The following is a 24,609-nucleotide window of genomic DNA, read 5'->3' as shown; positions in this document are numbered from 1 at the left end:
AAAATTATGTAAAATTGTAAAAACTAGCCCTCCTTAAATATCAAAACCATCACAAGATTTGACCTCCAAGTGAGAACATGGAAGATGGGAAAGATAAAGATAAGCAAATGGGCGGTTTGATAAATTTGGTTACAAAATTATTAAAATATAATTCATTAAATTAAAAATTTTAATTAACCAAATCAATTGAGCTATATATTATAATTGATTAATTGGTAATTGATTTGTATCGGTTTATTCGGAGTTAAACAAAATTTTCTAGTCTCATATAGGTCTTTATGCACTTGAGCCCAATTTTCTTAATTTATTATTTTTTTGATATAATATCTAAAAAAAACTCTTACACTATTCAAAAAAAAAATTCGAATAAATCATTTTTTTCCTTTATTAAGTTAAATGATGCCTTTGTATTTTTATTTGTGTAAAATAAATTTGAAAAAATTTATATTAAATTACACATTTTTTAAGAAATTTTATATTCATTAAAATTTTAAAACTTTTACGTGCACGTGAATAGAGAGTAGAGTATATATAAATTTGATTTTAGAACAAAAGTAAAAGTCAGAATCATCAGGCTTCATCTCTCAGTAACAACTCAATGCAAGCATGTCCAATGCAACACAGAAAGTGGGAAACATGTCAACACATAAATCTATGTTAAATTGTTAATCCACAATGACAATATGTTGCAAATTTACAAAAATAAATAAATAAATAAATAAATAGATAGACATATTTTATTCTCATAAATTATTTGAGAAAACTATATCGAAGGAAACTAATAAAAAAGAGACACGAATTAAAACAAAATTTAAATTGAATAACGTTTGATAAATAATGATAATTTTTAATAAAAATGTGTCTGTAAATTCAAAATTCAAGCGAATAGTGTTAACTTTTTTACGAATAATCATAAATTTATCTATAAATGGATATTAAAAATCAGAATTAATGCATTCAGAAATATTATTATTATTATTTATCTATCTTACATTCTCAACCATACTTTTTTTCTATATTACTCTAGAAAGAAAATTCTGTCCCTCTGTCTAGAGAGCCATCACTCTTTCTCTCTTTGAAAGCCCTTCACTTCATTGCTTAGAGCAAAAATGGCTCCTATGTATACCTCTCTTCTTTCTTCGAAGTCACTCTACAGCGACGCCAACTCTTTTTCCAAACCCAAGGATCAATCTCGACCAACTTTTGCTCTCCCTCCCAACCATCATTGCTGTTCATGCAGCCAAGTCCACCAAGAACCAAGTAGCAGTGAAGGAATCATCAACATCTGCTCAGTCCGTACTAGGAAATGGACTTTGGATAGCTGGAAATCAAAGAAGATATTGCAGCAACCTCGCTATCCGGATGAGAAGGAGGTGGAGTCAGTGTTGAACACCATTGAGACGTTTACTCCCTTTATATTTGCTGGTGAAGCAAGGAGCTTGGAAGAGAGGCTGGCGGAGGCTGCCATGGGCAAGGCATTCTTGCTGCAGGGTGGCGATTGTGCTGAAAGCTTCAAGGAGTTTAGCGCCAATAACATCCGGGATATTTTCAGGTTGCTGCTCCAGATGGGTGTTGTGCTTACATATGGTGGACAAATGCCAGTGGTTAAGGTTAATTTGATTGATATTCTTTTACTTATTTGTGTGTCGCTTTTAATTTCTTCTCATCATATAATGATTTTGAATCGTGGAGATTGGTCATGCACTTAAGTTTCTATTTATTTTCCTAGTTGATTTGGGAAGGTGGAACTGAATCATTGACAATTTGTGGGGTTGGCTATTAAAGGAGGGAAGAATGGCTAGACAATTTGCTAAGCCAAGATCTGCTGAATTTGAGGAGAAGAATGGAGTGAAGTTGCCAAGTTACAAGGGGGATATCATAAATGCTCATGCTTTTGATAAGTCAAGAAATCCTGACCCGCAGAGGATGATAAGGGCTTATACTCAATCCGCAGCAACTCTGAACCTCCTTAGAGCCTCAGCGAGTGGAGGGTACGCTGCAATGCAGACGGTTGCCCACTGGAATCTTGATTTTGCAAAGAATATTGAGCAGGGAGACAGGTGGCCAAGACTAAACTTGCTATGGAGTTACAATTATACGTCTTTTGATGTATATCAATCTATAAGAAACAACAAAGAAAATTGCTATCATTTGGTTTAAAATTTTGGTATGTTTAAGATATGTGATGCACCGTAAATTTTCAAAGAAAAGGCAGTATGGCTGCCTTTTGAGTTGTCAATAACAGTGCACTGTTTTGATAGTACATTTTTCCAAACATAGGAATTTGAAAGTGTTTTCTCTTGGGGAAATTTGACAGATACCAGGAACTTGCTGACCATGTTGATGAGGCCCTAGGATTCATCGCTGCTGCAGGAGTCACAGTAGACGATCCTATCATGAAAACAACTGAATTCTGGACATCTCATGAGTGCTTGCTTTTGCCTTATGAACAGGCACTAACAGGGCTGGATTCAACTTCTGGCCTGTACTATGACTACTCTGCTCACATGGTTTGCTGTGGGGAGCGAACCCGGCAGCTGGATGGTGCCCATGTAGAGTTTCTGAGAGGAATTGCCAATCCACTAGGCATAAAGGTATCCTCATTGAGGCAATTGAATGACCTTGAACGGTTTTTTTTTTTTTTTTTCGTCGTTGCTTTAGATATAACTGTAATTTGTTATATACCATTGGTTAACATTCTGCCTGGAGAAATTGGAATGACTGAAGGTGAAACTTGTGTTGCAGGTTAGCAATAAGATGGATCCAACTAGTTAAGCTCATTGGAATACTGAATCCTCATAACAAGCCAGGTAGAATAACAATCATCACGAGAATGGGTGCTGAGAACATGAAAGTCAAGCTTCCCCATTTGATCAGGGCAGTCGGCAGGGCAGGCCACATTGTCACTTGGGTCTGCGGTCCAATGCATGGGAACGCTGCTGAGGCACCATGTGGACTCAAAACCCGTGCCTTTGATGCAATTCTCGTAACCGCTTCCCTCTATGTTGCTCACAGCAGTCAATTCATGCAATGTTCAATGTTCGTCCCTGCTAGTTCAATGTAATAAGCATTATTTTGTTTCCGATAGGCTGAGGTGCGAGCATTCCTCGATGTCCATGAGCAAGAAGGCAGTCACCGTGGAGGCATCCATCTAGAAATGACTGGGCAAAACGTGACAGAGAGCGTTGGAGGGTCTCAGACAGTGACTTATGATGACTTAAGCTCATGTTATCGCACACAGTGTGACCCAAGGCTTAATGGTTCTTAGTCTCTGGAGCTGGCTTTCATCATTGCTGAACGACTATGGAGCAAAAGAACTGGGCTTTCCTTGGGCCTTTGAACAGATTCTGAATACCCATATCATCTCCGATTAATAAGAGTGATAATAAAATATGAAAATCCTGATAATGAATTTCCCTAAACAGGATTGTTTTTTTATTATCATTACATATGAAAATCTTGATAATGAAATAAGATTTGTGTAATTACCCATTTCTACAGATGATAAGCATTCCATTTCTTGGTTTATTTGTAAGAGTTATTAGAGACATTACTTTGTATGATCCAAAAGGAGATTTTACTTGTTCCTGCAATAAAATTTATCATGGTATACGTAGGATATTCTAAAACTTTTTGTTTCATTGTTGTCTGTTGATGACTATTATTTAATTACTGATTTTGTTTCATTATTTTTTATATTTTCCAAATATAAATATATTTTAGGTAAAATGTTTTTTTTTTTTCACAAGTAAAATCCCTCTTTTTAATTTCTGATCTAAAAATACTCTCTACTCGTCTCTACTATGTCTCAAATTTCACATAAATAAAAAATAAGATAAGTCTAAAAAATAAAAATATACATCTTTTATTCACTTATCAGATATGTTTTTAATATTGAGAATATAAACTCATAATTTATAAATTTATTTATATTTTATTTTCAAAGTGATATTGTACTTTGCGTTTGGACCGTAACATATTATTATCCGTATCCAGGTAACAATAAAATGAATTGTTTCACTAACACATGAAACCCTAAGCAGAGGTTGGTTTAACTGAACAAAAAATATAAAAACCTCAACCCTATCACAGAAACGTTCCTCAAGTAATCCACTTTCAGTCTATCTCTCACCGTCTGTAGCGGAAACTCTTGCAATCGAAGCTAGCAATCTCTTCTTCTATCCATCTCTTAGAAAGGTAGGAGTTGTAGATTATGATATTCCACTTTCAGTTTACGTTCGTCTCATTTCTTTTCTTTTTTTTTTTTTTAAATTTTGTTATTTTTTTTCTAATGTAACAAATCTTAGAAGTTTCATCGGTTCTTGATATTCTTTCTGATTGGGATCGCATGGCATCTTTCTGCGAATTGGATTGCCATTGCATAACGTGCGATCCTGTTCGAAAATCGCAGGGAAGTAGCAAATTCCGGTGGGAAAGGGTACCAAGAAGGGTGGTACAATGTTTGGAGGGTCGGCGTTCGATGCGCTTGCTAATGATGATGATGGAGAGGTCGTTGATGATTCTCTAAAGGAAGAGGATAACGTTGGGGAGGAGGAGGAGGAGGAGGAGAATGATAAACATGCGCTCGCTAAAGCTTTGAGAGGGAAAAAGAAGAAGTCCAAGGGGGCAAAGAAGGGTGGAAGTTGGTTTACAGCGGCTGCACTTGATGAGCTTGATGACGACACGGGTGAGAAAGATGATGAGAAGAAAGATGAGGAGGAAGATACTCCTTCACTGTCTTTCTCGGGTAAGAAAAAGAAGTCGTCCAAGTCTTCTAAGAAGAGTGGTGGAATGTTTGGAGGGTCTGCTTTTGATGCAATTGCTAATGAAGATGATAATGGGGAGATGGTTGAGGATGAGAGTAAGGTTGAGGAGGAGGAGGAGGAGGAGAATGATGATCATGCGCTCGCTAAAGCTTTGAGAGGGAAAAAGAAGAAGTCCAAGGGGGAAAAGAAGGGTGGAATGTTTGGACGATCTGCTTTTGATTCAATTGCTGATGAAGATGATAATGGGCAGATGGTTGAGGAAGAGAGTAAGGTTGAGGAGGAGGAGGATGTGCTTGCCAAAGCTTTTACAGGGAAAAAGAAGAATTCCAGGGGGGGGAAGAAGGGTGGAAGTTGGTTTGCAGCAGCAGCACTTGATGAGCTTGATGATGAAGCAGGTGAGAAAGAGGATGAGAAGAAAGATGAGGAAGATGATGTTCCTTCATTTTTCTTCTCGGATAAGAAAAAGAAGTCCGCAAGGTCTTCTAAGAAGAGTGGTAATTCCTTTAGTGCAGCATTGCTTGATGAGGAAGATGACGGAGAGGCTTCTGTATCTGAACCTGCTGTTGTTGATGATTTCGACGATGTTTCGGCGATTGCATTTTCAGGTAAGAAAAAAAAATCATCCAAGAAGAAGAGCAATAGTGCTTTTGCAATCTTGACTGATGGGACAGAGCCACAAAGTGAAGTTACAGATATGGTTGAATCTGAACAACCAAGTTTAGGAACTAGTAATGTGGAAGCTGATGATTCTAAAACTAACAACAAGAGTGAAGGGATTGCAGAAACTTCAAAGAATAAGAAGAAGAAGAAGAAGAATAAGAGTGGAAGGACTGCGCAAGAGGAGGATGACTTGGATAAAATTCTTGCAGAACTTGGTGAGGGGCCTACTGTATCGAAACCTGCCGCACCTCCTCCTGCAGAGGAAAATGTTCAGGTTCTGCCTGAAACAGTTATCCCTGCTGATGCCACAGGTGAGAAGGAAGGTGAGGAAGAAGGTGTGGAGTCTGCTGCAGCAAAGAAGAAGAAAAAGAAGAAGGAAAAGGAAAAGGAAAAGAAGGCAGCAGCTGCTGCTGCTGCTACAGCTTCAGCAGATGTTAAGGAAGAAAGTCAAGAGGAAATGAAAATTGAGACCTCTGATACCAAAAAGAAAGATGCTAAGAGTAAAGCTGCTGACAAGAAACTGCCAAAGCACGTTAGGGAGATGCAAGAGGCACTTGCTAGGAGACAAGAAGCAGAAGAGAGGAAGAAAAGGGAAGAAGAGGAGAGGTTGAGGAAGGAAGAGGAAGAGCGACGTCGGCAAGAAGAGCTAGAGCGGCAAGCAGAAGAGGCTAGGCGTAGGAAAAAAGAAAGGGAAAAGGAGAAGCTCTTAAAGAAGAAGCAAGAAGGTAAACTATTAACCGGGAAGCAAAAGGAAGAAGCCCGTCGCCTTGAGGCCATGAGGAATCAGATATTGGGCAATAAAGGAGGCTTGCCTCTGCCTAGTGCAGACAAAGATGGTGCACCTACAAAACGACCTATATATCAATCAAAGAGGTCTAAAACAGCTCATCATCACGCAAATGGTGCTGCCTCTAGTAAGCCTGAGGAAAAGGTACAAGCAAAGGAAAAACAGCAAGAAGAGCAGGAGACCAAGGATGAGGTGGATACCCTGGAAGATGAGAAGGTTGATGAGGTGGAATCAAATAACACAGAAGAGAAATCTGTAGTTGCAGATGCTGCTGAAGATATTGGAATGGAAGAGGAGGATGATGATGATGGTGAATGGGATGAAAAGAGCTGGGATGATGTTAATCTTAATGTTAAGGGTGCCTTTGATGATGAAGAGGCTGATTTTGAGCCTAAGCATGTGGTGCAGAAAGATATAAAGAGTGCTGCACCAGCTTCACGCAATGCAGGTGGTGGTTAGTACTGACATTGCTTGTTGGATTCTGTTGTCTCCAGATTTGCTTTAATTTTGTTAATTTTATTTTTTATTGGGTTTCACAGCCCCTCCTGCAGTTGCCAAGCCAACAGTTGAGACCAAGAAAGCCTCTGCTTACCGATCAATTAAATCTCAAGATGATGAAAGTAAGAAACCTCAACCTGAGGTTGAAGCACCAGACAAAAATATGAAAAAAAATACTGCTGCAAAAAATAAAGCACCCAGATCGGATGCTCCTCCTAAACAGAGTGAAGAAAACCTCCGTTCCCCGATTTGCTGTATTATGGGCCATGTTGACACTGGTAAAACAAAGCTTCTGGATTGCATTCGAGGCACTAATGTTCAGGAAGGTGAGGCTGGTGGCATTACTCAACAGATTGGCGCAACATATTTTCCTGCTGAGAACATACGGGAGAGAACCAGGGAATTGAAAGCTGATGCCAAATTGAAGGTTCCAGGCTTGTTGGTCATTGATACCCCTGGTCATGAATCTTTTACAAATCTTCGGTCAAGGGGATCAGGTTTATGTGATATTGCCATTTTGGTTGTTGACATTATGCATGGATTAGAGCCGCAGACGATAGAATCACTCAATCTTTTGAAAATGAGGAACACTGAGTTTATCGTTGCATTGAATAAGGTCAGGCTAGATCTTAGTCTCAATTTTGGCTTAGCTGTTGTATTCCTCTCCTTCTTTGATGCTTTATTTATTTATTTTGTCTTTTATCTTATATAAAAAATCGCAGGTGGACAGACTCTATGGCTGGAAAGTTCTACGCAATGCACCAATTTTGAAGTCACTTAAGCAACAATCTAAAGATGTGCAAAATGAATTCAATATGAGACTTACACATGTAAAATCCATATAAAATTTTTGTTTGTCTAATATGTTTTATCTGATTTTGGTGGAAATTTCTTAATTTTGTGTTTTCTTTTTTTGATTTATAAGATTGTAACTCAGTTCAAGGAGCAAGGACTGAATACTGAATTGTACTATAAAAATCGGGAAATGGGTGAAACTTTCAGCATTGTACCTACAAGTGCAATCACGTTAGTCATGGATTCTCTGCAAGTTCCAAATCTACTTGGTAATTGTATTTTGGAAATTGGCCTAATGTCTTGCGGTTGATGTTGCAGTGGAGAAGGCATCCCAGATTTGTTATTATTACTGGTCCAATGGGCGCAGAAAACAATGGTTGAAAAACTTACATTCAATGATGAAGTGCAGGTGTGTTGTACTTATTCCTCTCTATTTTAAAATGGTTGACCATTTAAGCATCGTGCAATATGTGACATATTGTAAGTTGAACTTCGTGCCAGTGTACTGTCTTGGAGGTGAAGGTTATTGAAGGCCTTGGGACAACTATCGATGTTGTGTTGGTGAATGGTGTTCTTCATGAAGGAGATCAAATTGTTGTTTCTGGCTTGCAGGCAAGCACTTAAGCTTCTATTTAGCTGAAGATTTGATGAGATTGCTAGAGGCTAAATTTCTCAAATGTTATTTCCTATTTCAGGGGCCTATTGTTACCACTGTAAGAGCATTATTGACACCCCACCCAATGAAGGAACTCCGAGTGAAGGTATGGTTTTTTGGTTGTCATTTCTCATGTCTTTGTAGATTCTAGATTATCTGGTGGGAGAAGCAGGCTATATTGAACCTAATTAATGTTTTACAATAAAAGTAGGAGACAAGATTCATAGGACATTGTAATTTGTTAGTTCATTGATGTATTAATATGTCAATGAATGGGCAACTGTTTTCTTCTAGTCTGATTATCTGATAAGTTTTACATTATTCAAATTTTTATTTTGTGGGGATAAACTTTGGAGTGAGCAGTAATCATCTTTCTGAGAACTTTATCAGTCTATTGTTTGAATCAAGGACTTTTAAAGGTGTAATAGCTCCTCAGGGACCACAATGGATAGGTTGGTGTTGTCAAAGGCACAAGTGGCACTTTAGGTGCTAGGACCTTCACATCCCCAAGTTGCATGGCACAAAAAGTGTTTGTGTGCATGGGATAAGGCAATTCTAAAAACTAGTTAATATGTACATAAAACAATGAAAATTCTACCTACTGTATATGATAAGCTTAAAAATGCATTGTTTTCTTAATAGATTTTGAGGAGGTGCATGGAGTATGTTACCCATTTTTTTTAAACTTCTTCTAAAGCAAGTTGGCATTGATCATTTCTGACTAGTAAATATAGCTAATTAACAGTAGAGAAACTGAAGCATATTTTGCCGTGAAAAAAAGTGTCTTTAGTTGCAAAAATGAACACTTGATCAATAGTGCCTTGCCCAAGTGTTGTGAGGTGCTTTGGTTGAGTTGTGCTGTCCCTTATTGCCATCAATAGTGCCTCTCCAAAGGGTTGTGAGGTGTTTTGGTTGAGTTCTGCTGTCCCCTATTGCTAATGTGCACTTTGATCTGGGTCTACGTGCATTCATAGTTGTGAAGGTAATATGGGAGTCTCCATTCAGGGATAAGGCCGTGACTGGAACCAGGTGGGGGAAGTAGGATGTATAAGAATGAATTTTGGAGTGATATGGGGAATAAGGTATTGTAGATAATTTGAGAGTCTTTAGTTTCTAGAGAGAAAATAACAGTCAGGAAAAGCGATACAGGTGGTGTTTGATCGAAACAAATGGTTTGTTGCGGTTGAGGGGGTATGATTAACTTAAGTCTATAAGTTGGTTAGACATTCTTCATCATGGAAGAGGAGACTTTGTAAAATGGCTTCATCGTGGAAGAGGAGACTTTGTTGTATTTGATGATTTTTTTTTTTCTAAATGGCTTAAATGGAGAAAATTGGAAATAATTTTCAACCCATTGAACTGTAGTGTGATATCACAGAACAGCATTCGTATTTGAGAACCACCCCTCACCCTCCCCATAAAACAAATCCTATGTATGCTGCATTTTGGTGGCCACTAATCTGTAATATAGTGCAACATGATGGCTTTTTTGTTTTTTGGATAATTGCAGGGAACATACATGCAGCACAAGGAGATCAAGGCAGCAATGGGTATCAAGATCGCTGCACAGGTGATTGAAACTTACCAATAGATTTGTTTGACTAGTACATTTGATAATAGTGTAAATGAATTGAAGGTTAATCTCCTGTTCTATCATTATGTAGAACCTTGAGCATGCTATTGCCGGCACTGGTCTCTATGTTGTAGGGCCTGATGATGATTTGGAAGATGTCAAAGAGGCAGTAAGGGAAGATATGCAGTCAGTCATGAGTAGGATTGACAAAAGTGGGGAAGGGGTTTATGTACAAGCATCCACCCTTGGCTCTTTGGAAGCATTGCTGGAATTTCTGAAAACTCCAGAAGTAAATATTCCTGTTAGTGGTATAGGCATAGGCCCTGTACACAAAAAAGATGTAATGAAGGCCAGTGTAATGCTTGAGAAGAAAAACGAGTATGCTACCATATTGGCTTTTGATGTCAAGGTGACACCAGAGGCTCGAGAACTAGCAGATGAACTGGGTGTGAGGATTTTCATTGCTGATATTATTTATCACTTATTTGACCAATTCAAAGCATATATTGATGGTCTGAAAGAGGAGAGGAAGAAGGAAGCAGCTGATGAAGCAGTCTTCCCTTGTGTTCTGAAGATTTTACCTAACTGCATTTTCAACAAGAAGGATCCCATTGTCTTGGGGGTTGATGTCCTTGAAGGCATTGCAAGGGTACAATTTTTATCAGTTCATTCAGTTTCTACTTTCCAAAATAAGTTTGCACAATTCAAGTTTGGCATCCAATACTTATCATGACATGAAGTCTCTATACTCTTGAACCTGCATTCAAGCTAGAGTGTTTAAAAAGCCAAGAAGTTCAATCATTAGATTTGCTTGAATATTTCTAGAAAATGACTGACAGATCTGATGTTGCAATGAGAACGTTATTTAGCCTAGGAAAATGTGTTTGAAGGAATAACGAAAATGTGGACAGATTTTTAGATGTAGATCTGATGTCTTTTTAGCATTGCATGAAAAGCTAGTTCTGGATAACTGACAAATCTGGTTTTGCACTGACAACTATGTTTTTTCTTAGGCAAATGTGTTTGAATGAATAACCAAAATATTGACAAATTTTAGGATGTAGATCTGATGTCTACTTGGCATTGCATGAAAAGCTGGCCCCAGCATCGTGTTTGTAATATGTTTTTTCAATGGGCCTTGAAACCATGACTCAAACCATTCTTAGTTGTTGAAAATACTGTGGTGAGCCTAGGCATATCCTACTAAATTGTGAATTTGACTATGAACTACTGCTCCAAACAAGCAGAAAATTGAGAAAGATTTATTATATGAGCTTTTGGTTGTTTAACTCAATTTTTTTTATCCATAGTGTTAATGCTTGCATCTTTCTGATACTATCTTTCTTGTTGTGCAGGTTGGCACTCCAATTTGTATTCCTCAAAGGGAATTCATTGACATTGGCCGACTTGCTTCAATCGAAAATAACCATAGACCTGTTGAAGTTGCCAAGAAAGGCCAGAAGGTGGCCATTAAGGTTGATTTTTCTTTTGCACTTGCTAAATATTTTATTCACCTTTTAAGTAGAATTGATTTCCTAATCTTCAGTTAGCTCAGTGGATATGAGGATGTGAAAATGTCACCAATTTCATGCCCTTGAATATTAATAATTGATGTTTAACCTCTCACAAAAAATGATGCCATAAAAGCCTAATAACATTTTGATATCTAATTGAGATTTTTATTTGCCAATATTCTTCTCCCAGTTATTTCTCCGTTGCTTTTAGGAAAATGTCATTCTTGAGTTTGAATTGAGCTTGCTTCAATTAGTTCTACCGGCTTGTTTCATCCTTGCTTTAGCTTTGAAATAATTGACATGCTGAGATTTCACACACTATAGAAATCTTTCACATTACATGCATGTGTTTTCTGGCCAAAAGAATAAAAACATGCATGTGTTTCTTCTGCTTTGTTAGAAACCCAAGAACATTTATAGCACAGACCAGTACAAACATGTCTTGATGGTAGACTACTACTTCTGAATGTTTCAACTGCATTCTCATGATTGCATGCGAATACAATGGACATCATAAATTGTGGTGAATCCAACTCCATGGAACTTTCTTCTTTAAAGTTCTTATTTGGTAGCACCTTCTGGCATGTTTCCATGATTGAAAAGTTAAAGGCTAATTGTTATTGATAATAAATGGAAAAGAGTCCAACTTAATAATCTCTTAAGATCTGTTTATATGGATGTTGGAACGCTACATCTTACTATAACTCTTAGATATCTCTTCTGGCAGCAAATGCAAACATTATTTTTTTACTGTTTTCTCCCCTGCATGGTGAACATCAAGAGTTGAAATGACTCTTGTAAGTTGTTGCAACTGATTCATGAAGTCAAAAGAGATATTCCAGTACTAAACAAATGCCAGCTAACATAGTTTCAATGAAACATTTGTGATGCTTACTCGAAATAATATTCCAGTACTAAACTACTGTTTAGATGATTCCAAGTATCTTCGGGTATTTGAAAATAGAAATTTTAATTCTCCGAATTAGTAATGTGAAGGATGATTATGAACATTTTTTTTCTTTTAAATTTTAACCCCCCATAGTTGAGTGTTTTTCAACATGGTTTGCTTTTAATGTGTTGTATGAAATGACAGAATTGCTATAATTTTAAATGTCTTACATCTACAAGTGGTGGTAATATCATATGTCATGGGCACACGTAAATGTAGACCATTGTGAGTCACGAATTGACCAGCCTAATATCCCTGAATGCCTCTTCCTCCCCTCCCGGCCTCCCCTGTCCCCCCTTCCTCTTCTAAAACGTGTAGGGTGCATGTTGGGTACATAGGATGATGGAGAGGATAGGATACAGAAGATAAGAAAGTTTTTGAGTTTCCTTTTTCCCTATACCTCTAACTGATAGACAGTTATGCCAAGATGACAATTGCTTCAGCTAGGTCTTATTCAGTACTTCTCATTTGTCTTTTTGCAGATTGTTGGATCCAATCCTGAGGAGCAGCAGAAAATGTATGGGAGGCATTTTGAGCTTGAGGATGAGCTTGTTAGTCACATTTCGAGGAGGTCAATTGATGTTCTCAAAGCTAATTATAGGGTGAGTTAGTGGGCTACTTATTATCAGTGTTCTTTATCCCTCGCACTTTTTTTTAGTTTTTGTGTTATTGTATAATTATTTTCAAATTCTTTAGGATGATCTGACCCTTGAGGAGTGGAGGTTGGTTCAGAGACTGAAGATTCTTTTCAAAATACCATGAGCATGATATGAATCGACTTGAGCAGTTGCCTTCTAAGCAGTACTTCCAAGGGGTGGTCGGTTGTAAATTTCTGACATTTGGCTTGAGAGAAGAAGTTCAATATCGAAATACCATGCCAATCAAATTTTAAGGTCGATTTTTCACTTTGGGGGGGAAGTTCTCACGTAAAGTTTTGAACAAGGAATCGCTTCATTAAGTGCACTGCTGGGAATGGTCATTGTCCCTTGTAAGCTGTCACTGCAGTGGTGTACGAGTGTTGTATCTTCCAGCACTCAATGGTTCAAAGCAGAGGGTAAAATATGTTGAAATGTCCACGACTTACCTGCTGCTTTCTTTGTTAAAGAAATTTTGTCTTAATACCAATGAGATGAGAAATAAGGCAAACAAACATTCATTTGTTGTAGCTGTTTTCAGTCACAGCATATAAAATGATTGCATCAGAAATGTTTACCCTCTTCTTCTAAGAATCTACTTTGTTTGATAGCAATTTGCATGTTCGAATCCCTTTCTCTTAATATAAGAAAAAAAATGAAAAACGATCATTGTTGCCTGATAACATTTTGCGTGGGGGTTTGAAGGCAGAGGGGCTTATGGGCGACTACAAGACAAGCAAAGATAAGGTCGTAGAGGTAACTCTCACAGCCGCATGTATGTTTGTTGAAAAAGACCAAAGCACCCTTGCAAGGGGGGAGATGGTTGAGCTTGAGCTTGAGCCACCCATTCTTGTTCTTGTCTGTTACTATTAAGGACGATAGGCGAAGTGAGGGAGGAAGGAACTCGTGGCTCCCAGCCAGCCAGCAACGCTGCTTCAAACTTTAAACCAACTTAACTGCTAGTAATGAAAAGAGAAGAGAAGCAACGGGAACAAACAGTGAAGGCTGCTTCTCTCAAACTCAGGCACAAAGCCAGTGCATGAATCAGTATGATCAACAGTTCCATGTGCAAGGCTTCGAGTTTGAGCCATGCAACTCTCTCACTCAGAGCAAAAAGTTGTTCATTTCCAGTGAACAACCCTAATCGTCTGTCCAACAAACATTGCATGGTCTTTTCCAATGTTAGAAACAGAGCCAAGACTTGTTTGTTGACGAACGCGTACGTGAAAAGAGCGAGGGATTTCGGTGGAAAAGAAGAAGAAAAAGGGGAGGAAGCCAACGCACACGGGAAGGAGAAAGTGCACTGCGAAGTGGAAGTGCTTTCTTGGAGAGAGAGGCGAATCAAGGCCGAAATTTTGGTCTCCGCTGACATTGATTCTGTCTGGAATGCTCTCACTGATTATGAGCGTCTTGCCGATTTTATTCCCAATCTTATTTGCAGGTAAGGTAATCCCCTTCCCCTTCCCCTTTCACCATTTTCTTCTTTCTCTGGTACTTTCTTGCTTGCATTTTCTTCGAGTAAAAGAAAATACTGTTTTGATATAAAAGCAAAAAACTTAAGATTTTAACATTTTTTCTTTTTTGAATGACGAAATGTATCATCTACTTACTTTTATAGTCACGCTATGTTTTAGTATGTGTTCATCCTTGGACTATATTGACCATGTAATGAGGTCCCACAAAATCTATGCCAACATTGCAAATTTGTCGATAGGGAATTCAATAACGTCCCTTTTTCCTAATGCATAAATTTTCTTTGAAAGTTTTTTTATCATAATTGAGAAATCCCAACCCCCTCCTTCCCTTTTCTTTAGAGCTAGAATGACAAAGGCTAAAGCTAATAATGAAGAGTGAGCTCACATGTAGATCATAAACGTTTTGTGCTGTGGTTATGTACGATTATGGTTAAATTGATACTGAACTGATGTTTTTGTCTGTTTTTATAAGAGAAATTCTCTCACTTTTAATCTTGTTGGATGTAATAATGCATTGTGAAGACTCCTACATCATCTGCTGATTTAATAGAGTATTGTATATTGTCTTTGGTGAACTAGTCATTGGAGAATGTAGACAAAACTGTTTTTTCTGTTTTCTACTAATCATCAACTCTCCAACCCATTTTCGTTGTGGTTAGTATCACTCTGAATGCAAATCTGCGGTCAACGCTTATCTACTTCCTGTCACTCCCTTCTCTGTTATTTGAATGGAATGAAATTTGTCTGATTGTTAGTGGAAGAATTCCTTGTCCTCATCCTGGACGAATATGGTTGGAGCAGAGAGGTTTGCAAAGGGCATTATATTGGCATATTGAAGCACGTGTAGTCCTTGATCTCCAAGAAATTTCCAATTCGGTAAGCATCTTATGCCCTGTAGTTATGGTGTGGAACTGTGTTATAAATACTAATTATCTTTTAGTCAATCCTAGGATTTTGCTCATGTATATTTCCCTTGCTCTAATACTGATGGAGTGTTGTTTTCCATACCTTGTTTATCATTTTTATTTAAATATGTTTTGTTGTGTAATTCACTGCAATGTCCTGTTTTTCTCAAGTTGGCCCCTCATAGAAAGAAAGATATACACGTGTAAAATTTCCCATTTCCAACAAATGCTGTTAGCTCCATTGGATGTTAGACCAAATCAGTAGAACTACAATCTGCAATCTTTTCGCTATAGATTTTAGTTCACAGTCATAATCATGATTATCTTTAGCTTTAGCTGTTGCAAGAGCAGTTGCCTCTTCCAGCAGCATTACCATCATATCATCATCACTAAAAATTGACTTCGCTGGCACTTGTAAAGATAAATTCTACCTTGTTTCAGTCTATTAGGGAGGCTAACAATTCAAGACAGGTTTAATCTACTAATCTTGTATTTACATTCCTTTCATTTCTTTTACTGTGCGGGCATGGAAATTTTGAATGATTGTTGGAGTGTTGAATGATGTCTAGCTTTAGAAAACTTGACCTTCATGGACCACCATTGAAGGTTGTATTTCCATGCCAGTCACAATCTTGTAGATCCTAAACTAGGACTAGAAGAGGCAAGAAGAGTTTGCCCTTTATGCTGGTCGAGCAACCTGTCGCTGTTATTATTGTAAAGAATGGAGGAAACAAAGAATGAATTCATTTTGAAGACATTTTCGTTAACCTACATAAAGAATTACTTGGTTCTAAATGATAAAATTTTTTAACCTTGTCACGTAGATGCTTCCTTAGTACTCATAACTATTATATGGTATGCATGTAACTTCTTTTTTCAGTCCTTCCCATATCATTGACAAAGATTTTTGGAGGGTTCACATAATTACTAATGAAACTATAAGCCTGAAACTATTGCAATTGCAACTAAGAAATGGAAATGAAGTTTGGGTCGTAGTTGGAGGATGAATATTGTAATTTGGCAAAATAGTTCGATATAACCAATAGCTATCATGTCATAGGGCTTTGCCTGGGTTGGATGTGAATGAGCAGTGAATCATCTCTGTCAAAAATAAAGTAGTTGATGAAACATTTGGAATAAACTAGTTTAATGGAAGGTGATTACTTATGAAGATTCAAAATAAAGGCTCAAAGCATATTTGACATGAATATTAAGGAAGAATAACGTCTCAAAGAGCATTTAATTTCTTAGTTGCTCAACTATTAATTATGACAGGTGCTGTTAATCATCCTACAAGTATTCCAGGACTTTTCCTGTGAACAGCTGACTGCAAGGAATGAATCTTAATTTTGGAAAAAGAATATTGGAGCTCTGCTTGGCTTAGGAGTAAACAGAGGGAGCTTTGTCTTTGCCGTCCTCTTTGTACTAACTTTTGCAACCTCCTTTTTCAAGCTCGAAAATTAACAAGCCTGTACTTCCTTTACCTACCATGGATCCTTGACCACTCCAGATATGATATTTCTATTTGATCCATGAAATATTTCAATCTGCACCTCTTTAAGTCCCAATATCCTTATTTTTGAAAATATTGAATTAACTTTTGACAATATGAGTATGCATGGACTGTGAGTGAATAATCAAGGGGAGAAGGCGCCTAAAGGCAAGCAATGCTAAGCTCTATCTCTAATTTTGGGCAAGGCGAGTTCATTAAGTCACTAATTTGCAGGTTTAGTATGTGGAACTATTTGAAAAAGAAAATAAGATTTTGAACTGAAATTGACTCAGTGGCTTGTGATTTGAATAAATTTCTAACTGTTGTTAACTAAACTTTTATCTTTATTTGCCCAAATTGATTAGTAGAAAGCTCTGACTTTTAATCTTTATAAAGCAGTTTTTCAAAGAAATAAAATTGGGTGAACCTTGAAACTGAAAGAGAAAGTTGGATTTCAAGAAAAGACATGGATGAAGTTTGGGAGCTGTGAAAGCAAAATCATTGAAGAAGATTTTTATTCAGCTTCATTTCTTCGTTGGATTGTTTAGTTGTGTATAATTGAATTTGAGTCATTTCATTTGTCTTTCATTATTTTAATTTTCACATATGCCTGTCTATTCTCTTTAAAACCTACAAGCTTGATAAGTGTTGCTTGTGATTCAGTCCAATGGTCGTGAACTCCATTTTTCCATGGTTGATGGAGATTTTAAGAAGTTTGAAGGGAAATGGTCAGTCAAATCTGGAACAAGGTAGCATCAATGTTTTGTTTTTCATAGCCAACAAGTTCCAGCGTTGCTGATTTTATCATATGAAGTAAAAGTGTATCTTCTCTGACTGCTTTTGCAGGTCTGTCACTACAATTTTATCATATGAAGTTAATGTAATTCCGAGATTTAATTTCCCTGCCATTTTCCTGGAGCGGATTATTAGATCAGATCTTCCTGTGAATCTTGGAGCCTTGGCTTCTCAAGCTGAAAGCAATTATCATGGGAATCAGAAGATGTCAATAGCAAAAGATATGGTTAGAACATCTTCGCCTGTTCCGTCTTCACCTGGAATGGACTTGGATGGTGCACTCTTGGAAAAGGACAAACTACTACCAGTAGACCTAAGAGAAAGTTATGCTAGCTCCAATCTTGGTCCCTTGCTTTCATCTTCAAGTGAGTTGAACTGTAACTGGGGTGTTTTTGGAAAACTGTGCAGAATTAATAGGCCTCGCATGGTGGATGAAGTTCATCTTCGTAGATTTGATGGCCTACTGGTAACTGATTGTTTCTAGACCGTTCTTGTAAGGTCTTCCTGTTCTATGGAAGGCCGCCCTTGTTTTAGCTATTGCTGATCAAATTATTCTGTTTTAGCTGTTGCTGATGAAATGTTTTTGGGCTGAAGGAAAATGGAGGTGTTCATCGCTGTGTTGTTGCTAGCATAACTGTAAAAGCTCCTGTTCGTGAAGTTTGGAATGTTTTAACTGCTTATGAGAGTCTCCCAGAGTAAGTAATGATTGTCTTGTTTCTTGAACTCCAATTTAAGGAGATTAACTGCTATTTTTTGTGCTAAATTGGTTTTTCAATTCCCAAAGCTATAGGCATTGGTTGTTATATTTCAATTCCCAAAGCTATAGGCATTAGTTGTTATCATCTGATAGTTTGGTGGCATCTTTGACATGATCTTTCAAAATTTTACATTCAATAGCTTTGTTAATTAGATTTTGGAACTCCTTTTTGTTGCACTTTACTGCCACTGAAGTTGGGTTTGAGACTCAAATAATTAGAATAACCTAATCCAGAAAAGTTGAAGTGATGTATGACACATTTGGGGAAGTACCTAATTAGGGTTTCTGGTGGGTATGGGTAGAAAATTAGGAATTTTAGGGTTTAGAGTTATGGTAGGGAATCAAATTAGGGTTTAATTCAATTCATATTTTATCTCAAGAAATGGTGGAATTGAGGGAAAAGAAAAGCATGCTGGAAATTCTGGTGGCAGCAGAACTAGAGTAAAGCAGTGATGTATTGTCCTGTTAAGCAAGATTAAAGAAGATTATGGATGCTGTCTTATGCTATGAACAGTAGTTTGAGGCATATTATAGAAGTAGAAAGAGAAAGGAAGAGGAAAAAAAAGAGAGAAAATGCTCAATTAGCCAATAACCCAGCTCTGATCGACAATTTCACTATAATTCAGGTACCAAATGTGTAATTAACCCTTGGAATAAAGAGTTTGAGTACCACATTTTGGCATCTGAATAGGTAAACCCAAAAAGACCATGCTATTATTGTGCCATCATGATGATCTCTCCTAGTATCCCTTAACAATTTAGGAGCTCATGGGAAAGGGAGTAATGGAAAAAGAAAAGAGTCACTAATATTATCAGTATGCTTTTGCTTTTTTCTGGAAGTAAAATAGCTAAAGGATTTGAAAAGCTGTATGATATTCGGTAGTCATTGGCACTTAAACTTGCTCAATAAGGCATACCTACATGAGGGCTGCTTACTTTAATTGAAGTAAGTGAGCATCTTGCAGGACGTGTGGCTTCAGCCACACAGACTAGAATAAAACTATACAAGTGTTAGACTGCACTGGTTTGGAGCTATTGCTTCTCAGTCAAGTAGTGTAAGGAAGAATATATATATATATATATATTTTTGCGCATGCAACCTGTGGTTATTATGGGGTTTTTGTCCTCAATATCAACCTGTAAGTCTGTATTTCACCATCATTCTTGTTTCAAGCATACATAACTTACCAGTTACCACAAATTCTCCACTGCTCCCATATTGATTATGGAACGGAATAAGTTAGATTAAATAAATCTATAGTGTTCAAATATATATGTCTTCGCAATAAAATAGTTCTTCACATTCCTTTTTTTTTCTCATTAAGTTTCATTTTTGCAGGTTTGTTCCAAATTTAGCTATTAGTAAAGTTTTATCACGCGAAAACAACAAAGTTCGCATTCTCCAGGTATAAGTAAGATTTTGTTTCTAATGAATTATTGGCAATTTTCACTTTTAGGGTGCGTAGTGAATTGCCTTTAGATTCTCTTGTTTTTGGTGCAGGAATGATAAAATTTTTTCTCATCTTGTCTTTTATGTCGTCCATATGGATCATGTAATCCAACCCCTCGTCCGAGAATTGTGTAATCATCTCCATATAGGATTGTTAATCCAATTATTTTTCCATACCTTTCCTATAAGGTTGAAGACAATGAAAATAATAGCATTGAATAAAGAAATTACCATATCCAATCCTATGCACCAAATGTGAACTTAAGGATGTTTCCCTACAAAAGACCAACTGAAGTACATAAATTATGTCCTTTAAAGCGATTATCATTCTGAACATGTAGGCAAGGCCACAATGGTCTAAATCATGGAGACCATGGCATCAACTGGTGCCAAGTAACAAAAGGCACGAAAAAGGTTTTGGTAGAAAATAATAACAATGCCACAAAAATCATGATGTTGAACTATTAGTTTTATTGAGATCTTAAAGGACTATATATGTATATCTTAAAATCTTGCCTGTGTTCAGCACCCTTTCTCTGAGCAGTTCTGCTAAGGATTTTGTCCTGGAAGTCTACTTATTCCGGTTGTCTTGTATGGTTTTACTAGCATTCATTATATGCATAGTAGTATGGGTCATGAAATTAAGCTTTATAAAGGTGTTGAAGTATGTACCAGGTTCCAAATATAACTACTAGATAAATATTTATAATTTTAATGCTATTAAATGACAAATGTAGTACACAATATAGATTGATGTTATTTATTAGATAGTTTAACCATGCATTAACATTTGTCATGAACATGATGCAATTAAATGCATCTCAAAATTACATAAAGCAATATTAATCAGTATAGTTTATCACGTGATATCTCAATGGTTAGTATCTTGACACTCCATCTAGGAGGTTTCTGGTCGAACTCCTGGGAATGGAGGGGTGGGGTCTATGGGATGGGAAACAAGTATCTCCCTTGGTGTAGCATAAGACTGTATGGGCCAGAAAACTAGTTAGGTAATTCTGTTTGAATGCAAGTGTTTTAAGTCTGCATGCAAGTGTTTTGAATGCAGAAAATGTGTTTTGATTTTGTCCTTATCTTTTTATCATTTGAATCCCTCCCATGAAGCATAAATTTATAACAAATTTGATGGTGATTGATGATCTATATTAGTTCAACTAAATATAAAGCAAGAGTAGCCTAGCATATTTTATAATGTAATCAGTTCCTTTTTGCAGGAAGGATGCAAGGGTCTATTGTATATGGTTCTTCATGCACGAGTCGTTTTAGATCTACACGAACAACTTGAACAAGAGATCAGTTTTGAGCAGGTTGAAGGGGATTTTGACTCATTTCAGGGAAGATGGCTTCTAGAGCAACTTGGAAGTCATCACACGCTACTGAAGTATTCTGTGGAGTCAAAAATGCACAGAGATTCCCTTCTTTCTGAAGCTATAATGGAAGAGGTATGGAAATTATGCATTCTGCTTTTCTATTTTCACCTACTGTCTTATTCCTATTCTACAGTTAATGTATATATTGAAGTATTGTAAGTGTAAGTGTGTAACTTGAATATAATAAATATTTTTTGTGTAAAGACATCCTTTTTGGTAAATTCTCTTTCCTTTGTGCATGTTTACTTGAACCATGAAAATAGAAATTGGTCCATTCGAGCATCCCAGCAGAATGTTTGAAATGGCAGCCTTTGTTGACCTTCAAAGTTCTTAGACTTCATAAAATTATAAACTACATATAACAAGTTCTACTTACACAGAAAAAGACTACTTTCCACTTTCCAGTTTCCGATGTAGTCATACCTTCGCTTAGCAGATAAGAAATCCAGAATGTATTTGGAAAAGTCATGGATGGATACCTACATAATAATAAGGAGTTTTCTAGAAACTCTTAATACAACTTTAACTGAATATCCATAAAATCCATCCTCACAATATATGTAGATTTTTCCTTTTTTACCTTCCCTACATGTTTGTTTCAGAACCAACCTTAGAAGCCTACAAAGTGTGTTGCGAGATAAATGTTCTTCTGAGAAATAGTCTCCAATCTTGTGCGAATGTATGAAGACAGTATAATAGGCATACTTGTGCTTCCTTGACTACCAGAAAAGGGGGAAAAAAGGTCTAATGGCTTAATGTTTTTGGCTTTTTGTTTTTGTATTTGGAACTTATAAATTTTTTATTTTTTTTATCCTACATTTTTTATTTTCAAATAAGAAAGAATATGTTAAAAAAATATTGACGTTTTAACTCTTCTCACCTTGTAGGTTATATATGAAGATCTACCATCCAATTTATGTTCAATTCGAGATTATGTTGAGAAAAGGGAGGTGGAAACACATGAAAGTCGACAACTTTCAGGGAAAGAAAGTTCTTCCTCCAGCACAAACAATGAAACAGGTTATAGTGATACTGCTGAGCAGGTTTTGGATTCCACTAGTCCTAATTCATGTAGACAAAGACCCAGAGTTCCTGGCCTGCAAAGGGACATTGAAGTCCTTAAAGCTGAGCTCCTGAAATTTATATCTGAACACGGACAGGAAGGATTTATGCCGATGAGAAAGCAACTTCGCTTGCATGGCCGAGTGGATATTGAGAAAGCCATCACACGCATAGGTGGATTTAGAAGGATTGCATCTTTGATGAATCTCTCCCTTGCATACAAACAACGCAAACCAAAGGGCTACTGGGACAACCTTGAGAATCTACAGGATGAGGTGGACTGTTTTGTTACTATCTCAATTGATTGATCATATTGTTTTTCTTTTAACTCAATATTCTAGCCTCATACACATGCAGCAATCAACCAAATGAAATTGGAAAGTATGCATGTTTTGATGAAATGCATTCATTCAGCCTCTTTAAAATATTTGATGGTAGAAGGTTATTGCATTAAAGAATCATAAAATGTACAAGTTGATAATGACAAACTATCTAAATTGGCCAGTGTTACCTTTCAGATTAGCCGATTCCAGAGGAGCTGGGGGATGGACCCATCATTTATGCCCAGTAGAATGTCTTTTGAGCGTGCAGGTAATTCAATTGTGATATTGTTGCTTCTTGTTCAAACTATAGGTTGCTTTCATTTTGTTTTATTATTAGCATCAAATAGTTGGTATGATGTTGTCTTCCATCAACCAGAGCAATTTAACGTAGTGAAAATTATTTTTGCACAGAACAATGTGCAATGCTATTAAAAGAAAACTGTCCCCTTTTAAAAGAAAATTAGTTCTCTTGTTAATTCTGTTTAAATTAAAATGTTACAGGGCGTTATGACATTGCACGTGCATTGGAGAAATGGGGGGGCCTTCATGAAGTTTCTCGTCTACTGTCTCTCAAGGTGAGACACCCCAGCAGACAACCGCAAACTACTCCTAAGGAGAAACAGATTGACAACGTAGCAAGCAGTGATGTAGAGAGTGAAGGAAAGACTCCATCAAATTCTTATGTTTCTCAAAATCCACAAAAGTGGCTCAAAAGGCTACAAGATTTGGACATTGATTGGGTCGACTAAATATATAGGTACTAGTTTCTTTTCTCCATATCTCTTAAAATTTCTCTTTCTCTCTCTCTCTCTCTCTCTTTGTTTTCTTATAATCTTCTCATCATAATATTATAAAGAATGGCTGTTGCGGCTCCTAGCTATGATAATCACCATGGAAAACAAACACAGGGTTGGCAAAGAAAACAAAAATGCCTCCACCACCAAGGTTTGAAAATCGTATAGTCTGCGTTTTACAATTTTAAAATATATTTCTGTTTTCAAGTTGCCATGTTGCTGCTGCAGCAAAGGTTCTAGACAGTTTACTTCTTAAGACATGGCTGAAGGTTCAGATGTGGGACTAATCAAGGTTTCAACTTGTAATACAAGCACGTTTGTTTGGGAAAATTAGTCATTCCAATTACTCAAATCTTTTCAAGGTGGAGGGACTAGTTTGGTTCATTTGAGCTTGAAAGAGCTAATGACCTGCTACACCAAGATCAGAATAGCTGTCTATACCTCTTGGAATAGGTATTAGGAATCACTTCTTATTGGGCAAATTAACATTTCTATGTTCTAGTCTTTCCAGAAATATTAGGCTCTTGGCAAGCAGTACAGCCTACAAAACAACGAGATATAGCAGTGAAAATATTTGTTACATATATTTCATTTACTTTAGTAATATATTTATATGTTATTATTTATCTTAAATTATGTTCATCAGGATAAATAGTTAAAGTTAATTTAAATTTATCGTTTCATAGTATATTATTTTAGGATCATAGATATTAATTGAAGTTATAGTTTATTGATAGACATTAATTGAAGTAGAGAGTTGGGTAAAATTGAGTTTATAAATTGATGTCAGTCTTTGTACGTATTGAAAAGTGTTAATCAAAAAATGCAGAGGCAAAGCTTTTTTCCCCTTTACCTCTTGTAATAGCTTAATAATTAAAAAACAATTAAGGATAAAGGCAAAAATAGTACTTGTGTTGCCCCATTTGTTAAGCTTTGTGATAGGTTTGTAATGTTTAAGATATGATGTCTAAGTTACACTATCTAGGTCCATCATCTAGTGAAATTTAACTCAAAGTCAATTAATATTTTCTATCTACATGGTATATGATGTGACTTAACAATGTAATAACGTAACAAATAACATGAATATTTCCTCTACTCCCTCATCCCTTTTAATAGTTTAGTTTTCTAAAAAAACTCTTCTTCTTCTCTCTCTAATATCGATTTTCAGAAAAAAAAAAAAAAACCTACTCTAATTAAAGGAATGAAGAAGGGGAGGAATTAAAAAAAAAGGTTCTTTTTGTGATTTTGGTGCCGATAAACGACAATAATCAATGATAAAGGTATCGGTTATGGTTTTTTGAATTTTGAGTTTACCGCGTAGCCACATCAATAA

At 36.6% G+C, this 24,609-nt stretch overlaps 2 protein-coding genes and 1 pseudogene across 10 annotated transcripts; all 3 read left to right on the top strand.

Annotated features, from left to right (window-relative positions):
• Nucleotides 78–3,340, top strand: LOC18611974 (annotated as a pseudogene).
• On the top strand, nt 4,025–13,425 carry LOC18611973 (eukaryotic translation initiation factor 5B). 3 transcript variants are annotated; one of them, XM_018123146.1, is made up of 14 exons: nt 4,025–4,197; nt 4,412–4,548; nt 4,876–6,667; nt 6,753–7,327; nt 7,434–7,541; nt 7,637–7,737; nt 7,825–7,915; nt 8,008–8,118; nt 8,202–8,267; nt 9,672–9,731; nt 9,826–10,383; nt 11,090–11,209; nt 12,680–12,799; nt 12,894–13,425. In XM_018123146.1, exons 2-14 carry the CDS (start codon nt 4,459–4,461, stop codon nt 12,957–12,959), a joined length of 3,858 nt encoding a protein of 1,285 aa, XP_017978635.1. In that variant the 5' UTR covers nt 4,025–4,197; nt 4,412–4,458; the 3' UTR covers nt 12,960–13,425. The 3 variants fall into 3 exon arrangements, with proteins under 3 accessions (XP_017978635.1, XP_007048566.2, XP_007048565.2); XM_007048504.2 differs by having other exon boundaries at nt 4,412–6,661; XM_007048503.2 differs by having other exon boundaries at nt 4,412–6,667.
• LOC18611972 lies at nt 13,699–23,885 on the top strand. Of its 7 annotated transcripts, XR_001928471.1 has the most exons (12): nt 13,700–14,273; nt 15,063–15,183; nt 17,368–17,453; nt 17,551–17,965; nt 18,094–18,194; nt 19,596–19,662; nt 20,939–21,166; nt 21,982–22,431; nt 22,675–22,747; nt 22,981–23,236; nt 23,336–23,424; nt 23,502–23,885. XR_001928471.1 is itself a non-coding variant. In XM_018123166.1 (11 exons), the coding sequence occupies exons 1-10, from the start codon at nt 13,882–13,884 to the stop codon at nt 23,226–23,228; spliced, it is 2,181 nt and encodes a 726-aa protein (XP_017978655.1). In that variant the 5' UTR covers nt 13,699–13,881; the 3' UTR covers nt 23,229–23,236; nt 23,502–23,859. The 7 variants fall into 7 exon arrangements, 5 of the variants coding, with proteins under 5 accessions (XP_017978655.1, XP_017978645.1, XP_017978660.1 ...); XM_018123166.1 differs by lacking the exon at nt 23,336–23,424 and having other exon boundaries at nt 13,699–14,273; nt 23,502–23,859; XR_001928470.1 differs by having other exon boundaries at nt 22,981–23,424; nt 23,502–23,879.

Source organism: Theobroma cacao, chromosome 1 (assembly GCF_000208745.1).
Source record: "Theobroma cacao cultivar B97-61/B2 chromosome 1, Criollo_cocoa_genome_V2, whole genome shotgun sequence".
Lineage (NCBI taxonomy): Eukaryota > Viridiplantae > Streptophyta > Magnoliopsida > Malvales > Malvaceae > Theobroma > Theobroma cacao.
This window is presented reverse-complemented; position numbering and strand designations above follow the sequence as displayed.